Genomic DNA, 15,040 nt, shown 5'->3' with positions numbered 1-15,040 from the left:
TCTCTCAGGGACAGTAGTCTGGCAGTAACCATCTCTCAGGGACAGCAGTCTGGCCTGGTTTAGATGTTTAGTAGCAGTAACCATCTCTCAGGGACAGCAGTCTGGCCTGGTCCTCAGGAGGGCCAGGTCTCTTCAGGACAGTGTAAATGGTGTTATGTGTATTAACAGGTTGATTCCTTACCTCCTCGGCACAGTGGATCTGCAGCTGTGGGTCCAGCCTGTAGTCCAGCGCCGACTCCTGAAGGATCACTCTGATCTGGTCCTCGCAGTCTGGAGAGAGACGCTGGTCGGCGTATTTCAGCTTCAGGCAACCAATCACCTGGCCCTCCAGTTCACTGTCATCACTGGCCTTGGTCAGGATTGGCTGACAGAATTTAGGGATGTCTGCCTTACAGGCCTTCCTCAATATTGGGTTCAACCTGTAGTCTGAGAGGGAGGTAGACAAACAGAAACATCAGAAATACGGGTCTACGTGACGCGGGTCTACGTGGCGCGGGTCTACGTGGCGCGGGTCTACGTGGCGCGGGTCTACATGGCATGGGCTCTGACCCAATTCCTTGTCTCTCCATTCCTTGCATCCTCTTTCCTCACCTGCTTCTCAAAACTCATTGGAGAAGAAGATCCAAGGGGAGGGACCTTAGACCTGACCCCATCTATTAGAGGTAACAGCTGACCCCATCTATTAGAGGTAACAGCTGACCCCATCTATTAGAGGTAACAGGTGACCATCTATTAGAGGTAACAGGTGCCCATCTATTAGAGGTAACAGTGGACCCCATCTATTAGAGGTAACAGGTGATCCCATCTATTAGAGGTAACAAGTGACCCCATCTATTAGAGGTAACAGGTGACCCCATCTATTAGAGGTAACAGGTGACCCCATCTATTAGAGGTAACAGGTGATCCCATCTATTAGAGGTAACAGGTGCCCATCTATTAGAGGTAACAGTGGACCCCATCTATTAGAGGTAACAGGTGATCCCATCTATTAGAGGTAACAGGTGACCCCATCTATTAGAGGTAACAGGTGATCCCATCTATTAGAGGTAACAGGTGACCCCATCTATTAGAGGTAACAGCTGACCCCATCTATTAGAGGTAACAGATCAATGGGAGAAGAGGCGATCAGACCTATTGTGTTCTCTGTGAGAGTGTGTGTTACCTGTGTTCTCTGTGAGGGTGTGTTACCTGTGTTCTCTGTGAGGGTGTGTGTTACCCGTGTTCTCTGTGAGGGTGTGTGCTACCTGTGTTCTCTTTGAGGGTGTGTGCTACCTGTGTTCTCTGTGAGGGTGTGTGCTACCTGTGTTCTCTGTGAGGGTGTGTGTTACCTGTGTTCTCTGTGAGGGTGTGTGTTACCTGTGTTCTCTGTGAGGGTGTGTGTTACCTGTGTTCTCTGTGAGGGTGTGTGTTACCTGTGTTCTCTGTGAGGGTGTGTGTTACCTGTGTTCTCTGTGAGGGTGTGTTACCTGTGTTCTCTGTGAGGGTGTGTTACCAGTGTTCTCTGTAAGGGTGTGTTACCTGTGTTCTCTGTGAGGGTGTGTTACCTGTGTTCTCTGTGAGGGTGTGTTACCTGTGTTCTCTGTGAGGGTGTGTTACCTGTGTTCTCTGTGAGGGTGTGTTACCTGTGTTCTCTATGAGGGTGTGTTACCTGTGTTCTCTGTGAGGGTGTTTTACCTGTGTTCTCTGTGAGGGTGTTTTACCTGTGTTCTGTGAGGGTGTGTTACCTGTGTTCTGTGAGGGTGTGTTACCTGTGTTCTCTGTGAGGGTGTGTTACCTGTGTTCTCTGTGAGTGTGGGTTACCTGTGTTCCCTGTGAGTGTGGGTTACCTGTGTTCTGTGAGGGTGTTACCTGTGTTCTGTGAGGGTGTTACCTGTGTTCTGTGAGGGTGTTACCTGTGTTCTGTGAGGGTGTTACCTGTGTTCTGTGAGGGTGTTACCTGTGTTCTGTGAGGGTGTTACCTGTGTTCTGTGAGGGTGTTACCTGTGTTCTGTGTGATCTGTCTCTTGGTGATCATCTGTTTACACTTGGGGTCCATCAGTTCAGAGTTCTTGTTCTGTTTCAGACACTGCAGCAGGTTCTTAGCATCCGCATCCGTACAGAACCGCTGACACATGGAGAGAGGACAGGAGGGACAGAGAGAGAGAGAGAGCGGACAGGAGGGAGAGAGAGAGAGAGAGCGGACAGGAGGGACAGAGAGAGAGAGAGAGAGAGAGAGAGAGAGGACAGGAGGGACAGAGAGAGAGAGAGAGAACAGGAGGAACAGAGAGAGAGAGAGAACAGGAGGGACAGAGAGAGAGAGAGAGAGAGAACAGGAGGGACAGAGAGAGAGAGGACAAGAGGGACAGAGAGAGAGAGAGGACATGAGAGAGGACAAGAGGGACAGAGAGAGAGAGAGGACAGGAGAGAGGACAAGAGGGACAGAGAGAGAGAGAGGACAGGAGAGAGGACAAGAGAGAGGACAGGAGGGACAGAGAGAGACAACAGGAGGGACAGAGAGAGAGGACAGGAGGGACAGAGAGAGACAACAGGAGGGACAGAGAGAGACAAGTTAAAGGTAGGTAGAGGGAACAGGCCTAGAATATTTTCTTTAACATGTTCTTAGCATCCGCATCCGTACAGAACCACACACAGAGAGAGAGAGACCCCTCCCCCCTCACCTTAATCATCTGCTTGCAGACCCTCATGAGTTGGTAGTCCAGTTCCGGATCCACCATCTCTCCTTCCTGTAGTTTGAACACCCTCTGGTGACACTGCTGAGACAGCTGCTTCTTCCTCTCCTTTAAACACTCCATCATCTGAGCGTTACCAAACGCCACGCTGGGGCAGAGCCTACCGATGTCACTCTTACACTCCTCATACAACTCAGGCTCCAGACGGATGTCCTCTGACTGCAGGGAGAGGAGAGGAGAGAAGGAGCGGAGGAGGAGAGAAAAGGAGAGAGGAGAGAGGAGAGGAGGAGGAGAGAAAAAGGAGAGGAGGAGGAGAGAAAAAGGAGAGGAGGAGAGAGAGAGAAAGGAGAGGAGGAGGAGAGGGAAAGGAGAGGAGGAGGAGAGGGAAAGAAGAGGAGGAGAGAGAAAGAAGGAGAGAGAGAGAGAAGGAGAGAGAAAGAAGAGGAGGAGAGAGGAGGAGGAGAGAAAAAGGAGAGGAGGAGAGAGAGAGAGAAGGAGAGGAGGAGGAGAGAGAAAGGAGAGGAGGAGGAGAGGGAAAGGAGAGGAGGAGGAGAGGGAAAGAAGAGGAGGAGAGAGAGAGAAGGAGAGAGAGAGAAGGAGGAGAGAGAAAGAAGAGGAGGAGAGAGAAAGAAGAGGAGGAGAGAAAAAGGAGAGGAGGAGAGAGAGAGAGAAGGAGAGGAGGAGGAGAGGAGGAGGAGAGGGAAAGGAGAGGAGGAGGAGAGGGAAAGGAGAGGAGGAGGAGAGGGAAAGGAGAGGGAAAGAAGAGGAGGAGGAGAGGGAAAGAAGAGGAGGAGAGAGAGAGAAGGAGAGAGAGAGAGAAGGAGAGGAGGAGAGAGAGAGAGAGAGAGAGAGAGAGAGAGAGAGAGAGAGAGAGAGAGAGAGGAGGAGGAGAGGGAAAGGAGAGGAGGAGGAGAGGGAAAGGAGAGGAGGAGGAGAGGGAAAGAAGAGGAGGAGGAGAGGGAAAGAAGAGGAGGAGGAGAGGGAAAGGAGAGGAGGAGGAGAGGGAAAGAAGAGGAGGAGGAGAGAGAAAGAAGAGGAGGAGGAGAGAGAAGGAAGAGGAGGAGGAGAGAGAAAGAAGAGGAGGAGGAGAGAGAAGGAAGAGGAGGAGGAGAGAGAAAGAAGAGGAGGAGGAGAGGGAAAGGAGAGGAGGAGGAGAGGGAAAGGAGAGGAGGAGGAGAGGGAAAGGAGAGGAGGAGGAGAGAGAAAGGAGAGGAGGAGGAGAGAGAAAGAAGAGGAGAAAAATGTGAGAAAAATGACATTTACATAATTTGTTTGATATGAATAGCTGACAATTAATATTTAACAAATAGGACGAGGAGAGGAGGAGGAGAGCAGGAGGAGAGGAGGCAGGAGAGGAGGCAGGAGAGGAGAGGAGGGGAGGAGAGAGAAAGGAGAGGAGGAAGAAAGGAGAGGAGGAGGAGAGGAGAGAAGGAGAGGAGAGGAGAAAAATGTGAGAAAAATGACGCATTTACCTAATTTGTTTGATATGAATAGCTGACAATTAATATTTAACAAATAGGACAACCTGTCTGTCCTACTAATGCTGTGTTTTAGTGGTCCCCACTCTAGTTCCCTGCAGCTAACCTGGCAGTATGGTCCCCACTCTAGTTCCCTGCGGCTAACCTGGCAGTATGGTCTCCACTCTAGTTCCCTGCAGCTAACCTGGCAGTATGGTCTCCACTCTAGTTCCCTGCAGCTAACCTGGCAGTATGGTCTCCACTCTAGTTCCCTGCGGCTAACCTGGCAGTATGGTCTCCACTCTAGTTCCCTGCAGCTAACCTGGCAGTACGGTCTCCACTCTAGTTCCCTGCTGCTAACCTGGCAGTACGGTCTCCACTCTAGTTCCCTGCAGCTAACCTGGCAGTACGGTCTCCACTCTAGTTCCCTGCTGCCAACCTGGCAGTATGGTCTCCACTCTAGTTCCCTGCAGCTAACCTGGCAGTATGGTCTCCACTCTAGTTCCCTGCAGCTAACCTGGCAGTATGGTCTCCACTCTAGTTCCCTGCAGCTAACCTGGCAGTACGGTCTCCACTCTAGTTCCCTGCGGCTAACCTGGCAGTACGGTCTCCACTCTAGTTCCCTGCAGCTAACCTGGCAGTACGGTCTCCACTCTAGTTCCCTGCAGCTAACCTGGCAGTACGGTCTCCACTCTAGTTCCCTGCGGCTAACCTGGCAGTATGGTCTCCACTCTAGTTCCCTGCGGCTAACCTGGCAGTATGGTCTCCACTCTAGTTCCCTGCGGCTAACCTGGCAGTACGGTCTCCACTCTAGTTCCCTGCAGCTAACCTGGCAGTATGGTCTCCACTCTAGTTCCCTGCAGCTAACCTGGCAGCTATCTCCTCTACTCTGAGTTGTAACTCTCCCCATCTCCAGGTCCTCTACTCTGAGTTGTAACAGAGGAGTAACTCTCCCATCTCCAGGTCCTCTACTCTGAGTTGTAACAGAGGAGTAACTCTCCCATCTCCAGGTCCTCTACTCTGAGTTGTAACAGAGGAGTAACTCTCCCATCTCCAGGTCCTCTACTCTGAGTTGTAACAGAGGAGTAACTCTCACCATCTCCAGGTCCTCTACTCTGAGTTGTAACAGAGGACTAACTCTCACCATCTCCAGGTCCTCTACTCTGAGTTGTAACAGAGGAGTAACTCTCCCATCTCCAGGTCCTCTACTCTGAGTTGTAACAGAGGAGTAACTCTCACCATCTCCAGCTCTTCTACTCTGAGTTGTTTCCGACACTTGAGAGAGACGCGCTGCTCCTTGACGTCCTGCAGAGTGTCATTCCTCACCGTGGTACTGAGACAGATCACTACATCCACCCTGGGGGACAGAGAGACAGACAGAGAGAGACAAGAAACAGAGAGACAGACAGAGGGAGGGTGACAGAGGGACAGAGAGACAGAGGGACAGACAGGGTGAATTAGTAAGAACACTGTGGTACTGAGACAGAGAGACAGAGGGAGGGTGAATTACTAAGTGGAAGATCCAACCAATGAAAAGTAATAGGGCTAATGGAAATGACTCTGTAGCCATCTGGCACACACACCTCTAAATAGGGAATAGGGAGCCATTGGGACTGGTCATAAGTAGTGCACTACATAGGGAATAGGGAGCCATTGGGGCTAGTCATAAGTAGTGCACTATATAGGGAATAGGGAGCCATTGGGACTGGTCATAAGTAGTGCACTATATAGGGAGCCATTGGTACTGGTCATAAGTAGTGCACTATGTAGGGAATAGGGAGCCATTGGGACTGGTCATAAGTAGTGCACTATGTAGGGAATAGGGAGCCATTGGGACTGGTCATAAGTAGTGCACTATGTAGGGAATAGGGAGCCATTGGGACTGGTCATAATTAGTGCACTATATAGGGAATAGGGAGCCATTGGGACTGGTCATAAGTAGTGCACTATATAGGGAATAGGGAACCATTGGGACTGGTCATAAGTAGTGCACTATATATAGGGAATAGGGAGCCATTGGGACTGGTCATAAGTAGTGCACTATATATAGGGAATAGGGAGCCATTGGGACTGGTCATAAGTAGTGCACTATATAGGGAATAGGGAGCCATTGGGACTGGTCATAAGTAGTGCACTATATAGGGAATAGGGTACCATTGGGACTGGTCATAAGTAGTGCACTATATAGGGAATAGGGAGCCATTGGGACTGGTTATAAGTAGTGCACTATATAGGGAATAGGGAGCCATTGGGACTGGTCATAAGTAGTGCACTATATAGGGAATAGGGAGCCATTGGGACTGGTCATAAGTAGTGCACTATATAGGGAATAGGGAGCCATTGGGACTGGTCATAAGTAGTGCACTATATAGGGAATAGAGTACCATTGGGACTGGTTCTGACTCACTTCTTCTTGATGTTGGGGCAGAGCTTGAGCACATCCTCTTTACACGCCATCTTGAACTTGTAGGAGAAACGAAAGTCCTTCATCTGGATCTGAGGATGAGGAGGAGGAGATGGAGGAGGAGGAGATGGAGGAAGAGGAGATGGAGGAAGAGGAGATGGAGGAAGAGGAGATGGAGGAGGAGGAGGAGATGGAGGAAGAGGAGATGGAGGAGGAGGAGATGGAGGAAGAGGAGATGGAGAAGGAAGAGGAGGAGGAGGAAGAGATGGAGTCAGTCTGGGTTGATTATCTACAACGGCCGGTCGTCAAATACAGATACACATAAACCTGTGCCTCCCATCCTACCAGTTTACATCTCCTCCCATCCTACCAGTTTACATCGCCTCCCATCCTACCAGTTTACATCGCCTCCCATCCTACCAGTTTACATCGCCTCCCATCCTACCAGTTTACATCTCCTCCCATCCTACCAGTTTACATCGCCTCCCATCCTACCAGTTTACATCGCCTCCCATCCTACCAGTTACATCGCCTCCCATCCTACCAGTTTACATCGCCTCCCATCCTACCAGTTTACATCTCCTCCCATCCTACCAGTTTACATCGCCTCCCATCCTACCAGTTTACATCGCCTCCCATCCTACCAGTTTACATCGCCTCCCATCCTACCAGTTTACATCTCCTCCCATCCTACCAGTTTACATCGCCTCCCATCCTACCAGTTTACATCGCCTCACATCCTACCAGTTTAAAGCCTACCAGTTTACATTGCCTCCAATCCTACCAGTTTACAGCCTACCAGTTTACATCACCTCCCATCCTACCAGTTTACATCCTACCAGTTTACATCACCCCCCATCCTACCAGTTTACATTGCCTCCCATCCTACCAGTTTACATCCTACCAGTTTACATCTCCACCCATCCTACCAGTTTACATCACCCCCCATCCTACCAGTTTACATCGCCTCCCATCCTACCAGTTTACATCGCCTCACATCCTACCAGTTTAAAGCCTACCAGTTTACATTGCCTCCAATCCTACCAGTTTACAGCCTACCAGTTTACATCACCTCCCATCCTACCAGTTTACATCTCCTCCCATCCTACCAGTTTACATCCTACCAGTTTACATCTCCTCCCATCCTACCAGTTTACATCGCCCCCATCCTACCAGTTTACATCGCCCCCCATCCTACCAGTTTACATCTCCTCCCATCCTACCAGTTTACATCTCCTCCCATCCTACCAGTTTACATCTCCTCCCATCCTACCAGTTTACATCGCCTCCCATCCTACCAGTTTACATCGCCTCCCATCCTACCAGTTTACATCTCCTCCCATGCTACCAGTTTACATCTCCTCCTATCCTACCAGTTTACATCGCCTCCCATCCTACCAGTTTAAAGCCTACCAGTTTACAATGCCTCCCATCCTACCAGTTTACAGCCTACCAGTTTACATTGCCCCCCATCCTACCAGTTTACATTGCCTCCCATCCTACCAGTTTACATCCTACCAGTTTACATCGCCCCCCATCCTACCAGTTTACATCGCCTCCAATCCTACCAGTTTACATCCTACCAGTTTACATCGCCCCCCATCCTACCAGTTTACATTGCCTCCCATCCTACCAGTTTACATCCTACCAGTTTACATCGCCCCCCCATCCTACCAGTTTACATCGCCTCCAATCCTACCAGTTTACATCCTACCAGTTTACATCTCCACCCATCCTACCAGTTTACATCGCCTCCCATCCTACCAGTTTACATCGCCTCCCATCCTACCAGTTTACATCTCCTCCCATCCTACCAGTTTACATCGCCTCCCATGGGAGGTGAGTGTGTGGTGTGTGTGAGATGGTGAGTGTGTGGTGTGTGTGAGATGGTGAGTGTGTGGTGTGTGTGAGATGGTGAGTGTGTGTGAGAGATGGTGTGCATTCATCAGAGAGATGGTGAGTGTGTGAGTCGGGGGGGGGTCATAGTGAGGTCGACAGCTCCTTGGTCCGTGTTGTCATAGCGACAGCGACCCGCCAGCTGTGTGTACACGAGTCAGTTTTGCGTGTTGTCATAGCGACAGCGACCCACCAGCTGGAAGTGTGTAACTCCCACGGTGCACTTCCTGTTCATCTCCTTCTGGTGTTTATTCTGAACCAGACACTCCATCAGATCCCCTGAATCCACCTGGTTATCAGATACATCCTGGAGAGAGGAGAGAGGAGGAGAGAGGGGAGAGAGGAGAGAGAGGAGGTCGAGAGAGGAGGTCGAGAGAGGAGGTCGAGAGAGGAGGTCGAGAGAGGAGGTCGAGAGAGGAGGTCGAGAGAGGAGGTCGAGAGAGGAGGTCGAGAGAGGAGAGAGGAGAGAGAGGAGGAGAGAGAGGAGAGAGGACGGAGAGGGAGGAGAGAGGACGGAGAGAGAGGAGAGAGAGGAGGGAGGAGGAGAGAGGAGAGAGAGAGGAGAGAGAGAGAGAGAGAGAAGGAGAGAGAGAGAGAGAGGAGAGAGAGGAGGAGAGAGAGAGAGGAGAGAGAGGAGGAGAGAGAGAGAGAGGAGAGAGAGGAGAGAGGAGAGAGGAGGAGAGAGGAGGAGAGAGGAAGAGAGAGGAGGAGAGAGGAAGAGAGAGAGGAGAGAGGAGGAGAGAGGAGAGAGGAGGAGAGAGGAGGAGAGAGGAGGAGAGAGGAGGAGAGAGGAGGAGAGAGGAGGAGAGAGAGGAGGAGAGAGAGGAGAGAGAGGAGGAGAGAGAGAGGAGGTCGAGAGAGGAGGAGAGAGAGGAGGAGAGAGAGGAGAGAGGAGGAGAGAGAGGAGAGAGGAGGAGAGAGAGGAGGTGGAGAGAGAGGAGAGAGAGGAGGAGAGAGAGAGGAGGAGAGAGAGGAGGAGAGAGAGGTGTTTATTCTGAACCAGACACTCCATCAGATCCCCTGTATCCACTTGATTATCAGATACATCCTGGAGAGAGGAGAGAGGAGGAGGAGGAGAGAGGGGAGAGAGAGAGGAGGAGAGAGAGAGGAGGAGAGAGCTGAGAAGAGAGAAGGAGAGAGAGGAGAGAGCTGAGAAGAGAGGAGGAGAGAGCTGAGAAGAGAGGAGAAGAGAGGAGGAGAGACAGAGGAGGAGAGACAGGAGAGACAGGAGGAGAGAGCTGAGTTCTGTAGCTGTTTGTTGGAACTTACATGGCAGTGAGACTGGATGACAGGCTGACAGGCCCGGATCAGCAGGGCCTCAATATGGATGTCCTGTCACAGCAGAGAGACCATGTCAGCCAGAGACATTAATATACACAGATACATCACACATACAGAATGGCTGGCACCCTTGGTGAAGAGGAGCAAAAAAGACTGGATAAAAGAAATAACACATAAGTAGCTGTACAGAGCATTAGGAAAGGATTCAGATCAATTTACTTTTTACACAGTTTGTTACGTTACAGCCTTGTTCTAAAATGGATTTAAAAAAATTATAATCCCTCAATCTACACACAATACCCCAATAATGACAAAGCAAACACAGGTTAAGAAATATCAGCCAATTTATTACAAATAAAAAACTGGAAAATGACATTTACATAAGTATTCAGACCCTTTACTCAGTACTTTGTTGAAGTACCTTTTAGCAGCAATTACAGCCTCAAGTCTTCTTGGGTATGACGCTACAAGCTTGTCACACCTGTATTTGGGGAGTTTCTCCCATTCTTCTCTGCAGATCTTCTCAAGCTCTGTCAGGTTGGATGGGGAGCGTCGCTGCACAGCTATTTTCAGGTCTCTTCAGAGATGTTGAATCGGGTTCAAGTCCGGGCTCTGGCTGGGCCACTCAAGGACATTCAGAGACATGTCCCAAAGCCACTCCTGTGTTGTCTTGGCTGCGTGCTTAGGGTCGTTGTCCTGTTGGAAGGTGAACCTCCGCCCCAGTCTGAGGTCCTGAGAGCTCTGGAGCAGGTTTTCATCAAGGTTCTCTCCGTACTTGGCTCAGTTCATCTTTCCCTCGATCCTGACTAGTCTCCCGGTCCCTGCCGCTAAAAAACACCCCCACAGCATGATGCTGCCGCCACCATGCTTCGCCGTAGGGATGGTGAAAGGTTTCCTCCAGACGTGACGCTTGGCGTTCAGGCCAAAGAGTTCAATCTTGGTTTCATCAGACCAGAGAATCTTGTTTCTCATGGTCTGAGTCCTTTAGGTGCTTTTTGGTAAACTCCAAGTGGGCTGTCATGTGCCTTTTACTGAGGAGTGGCTTCCGTCTGGCCACTCTACCATAAAGGCCTGATTGGTGGAGAGCTGCAGAGATAGTTGTCCTTCTGGAAGGTTCTCCCATCTACACAGAGGAATTCTGGAGCTCTGTCAGAGTGACCATCGGGTTTTTGGTCACCTCCCTGACCAAGGCCCTTCTCCACTGGGCAGCCAGCTCTAGGAAGTCTTGGTGGTTCCAAACTTCTTCCATTTTAAGAATGATGGAGGCCACTGTGTTCTTGGGGACCTTCAATGTTGCAGAAATGTTTCGGTACCCTTGCCCAAATCTGTGCCTTGACACAATCCTGTCTTGGAGCTCTACGGACAATTCCTTCGACCTCATGGCTTTGGTTTTTGCTGTGACACGCACTATCAACTGTGGGACCTTATATAGACAGGTGTGTGCCTTTCCAAATCATGTCCAATCAATTGAATTTACCACAGGTAGACTCCAATCAAGTTGTAGAAACATCAAGGATGATCAATGGAAACAGGATACAGCTGAGCTCAATATTGAGTCTCAGAGCAAAGGGTCTGAATACTTATGTAAATAAGATATCTTTTTATTTTTAATATATTAGCAAACATTTCTAAAAAAACTCCCTTCCCTAATATAACTCATACTATATAATATAGTACTAATAAAACTCATACTATATAATATAGTACTAATATGACTCATACTATATAATATAGTACTAATAAGACTCATACTATATAATATAGTACTAATAAGACTCATACTATATAATATAGTACTAATAAAACTCATACTATATAATATAGTACTAATAAAACTCATACTATATAATATAGTAATAATAAAACTCATACTATGTAATATAGTACTAATATGACTCATACTATATAATATAGTACTAATATGACTCATACTATATAATATAGTAATAATATAACTCATGCTATATAATACAGTAATAATATAACTCATACTATATAATACAGTAATAATATAGTTTAGAATGTATAATTTATTTTATCCATTTTTTTTGCTCATCATTATCAAGGATGCCAATAATTCTGGAGCTCACTGTCCAGTCCAGTCCAGTCCACATGAAGCCAGTGGTAGTGTACCTCAGACTGCAGCTCTGTCAGGTTGCCCACCACCTCTCCACACCCTGACAGCAGGTCTTCCAGGTGGTCCTGCAGACACTCCAACTCCTAGAACACACACACCATCACACACCGTCACACACACCATCACAACGCCATCACACACACGCCACCACAACGCCATCACACACACACCATCACAACGCCATCACACACACACACACCATCACACACCATCACAACGCCATCACAACGCCGTCACACACACACCATCACAACGCCATCACACACGCCATCACAACGCCGTCACACACACGCCATCACAACAACATCACACACACACCATCACACACACACACCATCACAACGCCATCACACACACCATCACAACGCCGTCACAACGCCATCATACACACCATCACAACGCTGTCACACACACCATCACAACGCTGTCACACACACCATCACAACGCCATCACACACACACCATCACACACACCATCACAACACAGTCTTCATATATATATCAAGCAAACACAGTCAGTATTTGAGAAGCTAAGCCAAGGGCAGTAATACATGATTGGGGAATTGGGCGGTATATCCACCGGGGGGAATTGGGCGGTATATCCACCGGGGGAATTGGGCGGTATATCCACCGGGGGGAATTGGGCGGTATATCCACCGGGGGGAATTGGGCGGTATATCCACCGGGGGGAATTGGGCGGTATATCCACCGGGGGGGAATTGGGCGGTATATCCACCGGGGGGAATTGGGCAGTATATACCGTATACCGGGGGAATTGGGCGGTATATACCGTATACCGGGGGGACTTGGGCGGTATATACCGTATACCGGGGGGATTGGGCGGTATATACCGGGGGAATTGGGCGGTATATACCGGGGGGAATTGGGCGGTATATACCGTATACCGGGGGGAATTGGGCGGTATATACCGTATACCGGGGGGAATTGGGCGGTATATACCGTATACCGGGGGAATTGGGCGGTATATACCGGGGGGATTGGGCGGTATATACCGGGGGGATTGGGTGGTATATACCGGGGGGATTGGGCGGTATATACCGGGGGGATTGGGCGGTATATACCGGGGGGATTGGGCGGTATATACCGTATACCGGGGGGACTTGGGCGGTATATACCGTATACCGGGGGGACTTGGGCGGTATATACCGTATACCGGGGGGACTTGGGCGGTATATACCGTATACCGGGGGACTTGGGCGGTATATACCGTATACCGGGGGACTTGGGCGGTATATACCGTATACCGGGGGGGATTGGGCGGTATATACCGGGGGGATTGGGCGGTATATACCGGGGAGAATTGGGCGGTATATACCGTATACCGGGGGGAATTGGGCGGTATATACCGTATACCGGGGGGGAATTGGGCGGGAATTGGGTGGTATATACCGGGGGAATTGGGCGGTATATACACCGTATACCGGGGGGAATTGGGCGGTATATACACCGTATACTGGGGGAATTGGGCGGTATATACCGTATACCGGGGGGAATTGGGCGGTATATACCGTATACCGGGGGGAATTGGGCGGTATATACCGTATAATTGGGCGGTATATACCGTATACCGGGGGGAATTGGGCGGTATATACCGTATACCGGGGGGAATTGGGCGGTATATACCGTATACCAGGGGACTTGGAAATAGCCACGGGATGGGTTTTCAATACCAACAAAACTATTTATTTCAACTTTTCAATAAAGTTGAATATTTGTAGCCACTTTCTAGGTTAATACCTGCAGTCAACTTGTGCAATACATTAGCAGATAAAAAAGATTGCGTTCTTCAATTCACCGGTCACATTATCTGAAATGAAGCTTACTGTAGTTCCCCAGAACAGTTGAGAAGACAAAGGAATCGTCCGGTTGGAATATTATGTTAGATTTATGTTAAAAACATCCTAAAGATTAATGCTATACATCGTTTGACATGTTTCTACAAACGTAAATCAAACTTTTTTGACTTTTCATCGTGACATTTTGCGCGCGCTTCCTGCATTTGGAGTAGTGGACTGAACGCGCGAACAAAAATGAGGTATTTGGACATGATGGACTTTATCGAACAAAACAAACATTTGTGGACCTGGGATTCCTGGGAGTGCCTTCTGATGAAGATCATCAAACGTAAGTGAATATTTATAATGTAATTTTTGTCATTTCTGTTGACTCCAAAATGGCGGGTATCTGTATGGCTTGTTTTGATATCTGAGCGCTGTACTCAGATTATTGCAAAATTTGCTTTCGCCGTAAAGCTTTTTTTAAATCTGACACAGCGGTTGCATTAAGGAGAAGTGTTGTCACGTCCTGACCAGCAGAGGGAGTAGTTGTGTAGTATTTTGGTCAGGACGTGGCAGAAGAAGTCTGTGTATGTGTTTTCTAGTATGTCTGTTTCTTTGTTGGTCTGTGTGGCTCCCGATCAGGAACAGCTGATTATTGTTGTTCCTGATTGGGAGTCATATATTAGGAGTGTGTTTTTCACCTGGGGTTTGTGGGTTGTTGTTTTTCACACTGCTAGATTCTGTATAGCCTGTGAAACTGTCACCTGTCGTTATTCGTTTTCTTGTTTTCTGTATTCACTTTATTCTAATTAAATATAAAGATGAGCATTCATATCCCGTCTGCGTTTTGGTCATCCATTCCCAACGACAGCCGTTACAAGGGTATCTATAATTCTTATAAAAACTGTTGAATATTTATCAACGTTTATGATGAGTATTTCTGTAAATTGATGTGCTCATTCACCGGAGGTTTTGGGAGGCAAAACCCCAAATGTAAAATGGGGTTTTTGGATTTAAATATGAACTGTATCAAGCAAAACATACATGTATTGTGTAACATGAAGTCCTATGAGTGCCATCTGATGAAGATCATCAAAGGTTAGTGATTAATTCTAGCTGTATTTCTGGTTTTTGTGACGCCTCTCCTTGCTTGGAAAATGGCTGTGTGGTTTTTCTTGTCTCTGCGCTGTCCTAACATAATCTAATGTTATGCTTTCGCCGTAAAGCCTTTTTGAAAATCGGACAATGTGGTTGGATTAACGAGAAGTTTATCTTTAAAATGGGATATAATAGTTGTATGTTTGAGAAATTTGAATTATGAGATTTTTGTTGTTTTGAATTTGGCACCCTGCTATTTCACTGGCTGTTGAATAGTGTGTCCCGCGGGTGGGACGGTA

The 15,040-nt window shown here is 48.5% G+C and overlaps 1 protein-coding gene across 3 annotated transcripts in view; it reads right to left on the bottom strand.

Moving 5' to 3' along the window:
- LOC115203660 (Golgi apparatus protein 1) overlaps positions 1 to 15,040 on the bottom strand; it is a 69,309-nt gene that overhangs the window by 13,481 nt on the left and 40,788 nt on the right. For all 3 annotated transcript variants that reach the window (XR_003880218.1, XR_003880217.1, XM_029768566.1), the window contains exons 13-20: positions 11,841 to 11,927; positions 9,696 to 9,758; positions 8,620 to 8,733; positions 6,534 to 6,622; positions 5,366 to 5,483; positions 2,658 to 2,888; positions 1,981 to 2,104; positions 182 to 426 (exon numbers count right to left, since the gene is read on the bottom strand). Coding sequence is in view for 1 of the 3 variants with exons in the window: in XM_029768566.1 (XP_029624426.1) it covers positions 182 to 426; positions 1,981 to 2,104; positions 2,658 to 2,888; positions 5,366 to 5,483; positions 6,534 to 6,622; positions 8,620 to 8,733; positions 9,696 to 9,758; positions 11,841 to 11,927 (1,071 nt within the window). In the remaining 2 variants the exon portion in view is untranslated. The remainder of the gene's footprint in view (positions 1 to 181; positions 427 to 1,980; positions 2,105 to 2,657; positions 2,889 to 5,365; positions 5,484 to 6,533; positions 6,623 to 8,619; positions 8,734 to 9,695; positions 9,759 to 11,840; positions 11,928 to 15,040) is intronic.

Source organism: Salmo trutta, chromosome 12 (genome assembly GCF_901001165.1).
Source record: "Salmo trutta chromosome 12, fSalTru1.1, whole genome shotgun sequence".
In the NCBI taxonomy this organism is placed as follows: Eukaryota; Metazoa; Chordata; class Actinopteri; order Salmoniformes; family Salmonidae; genus Salmo; species Salmo trutta.
The sequence above is the reverse complement of the archived record's forward strand: the minus strand, read 5'-3'. Positions and strand labels throughout refer to the sequence as shown.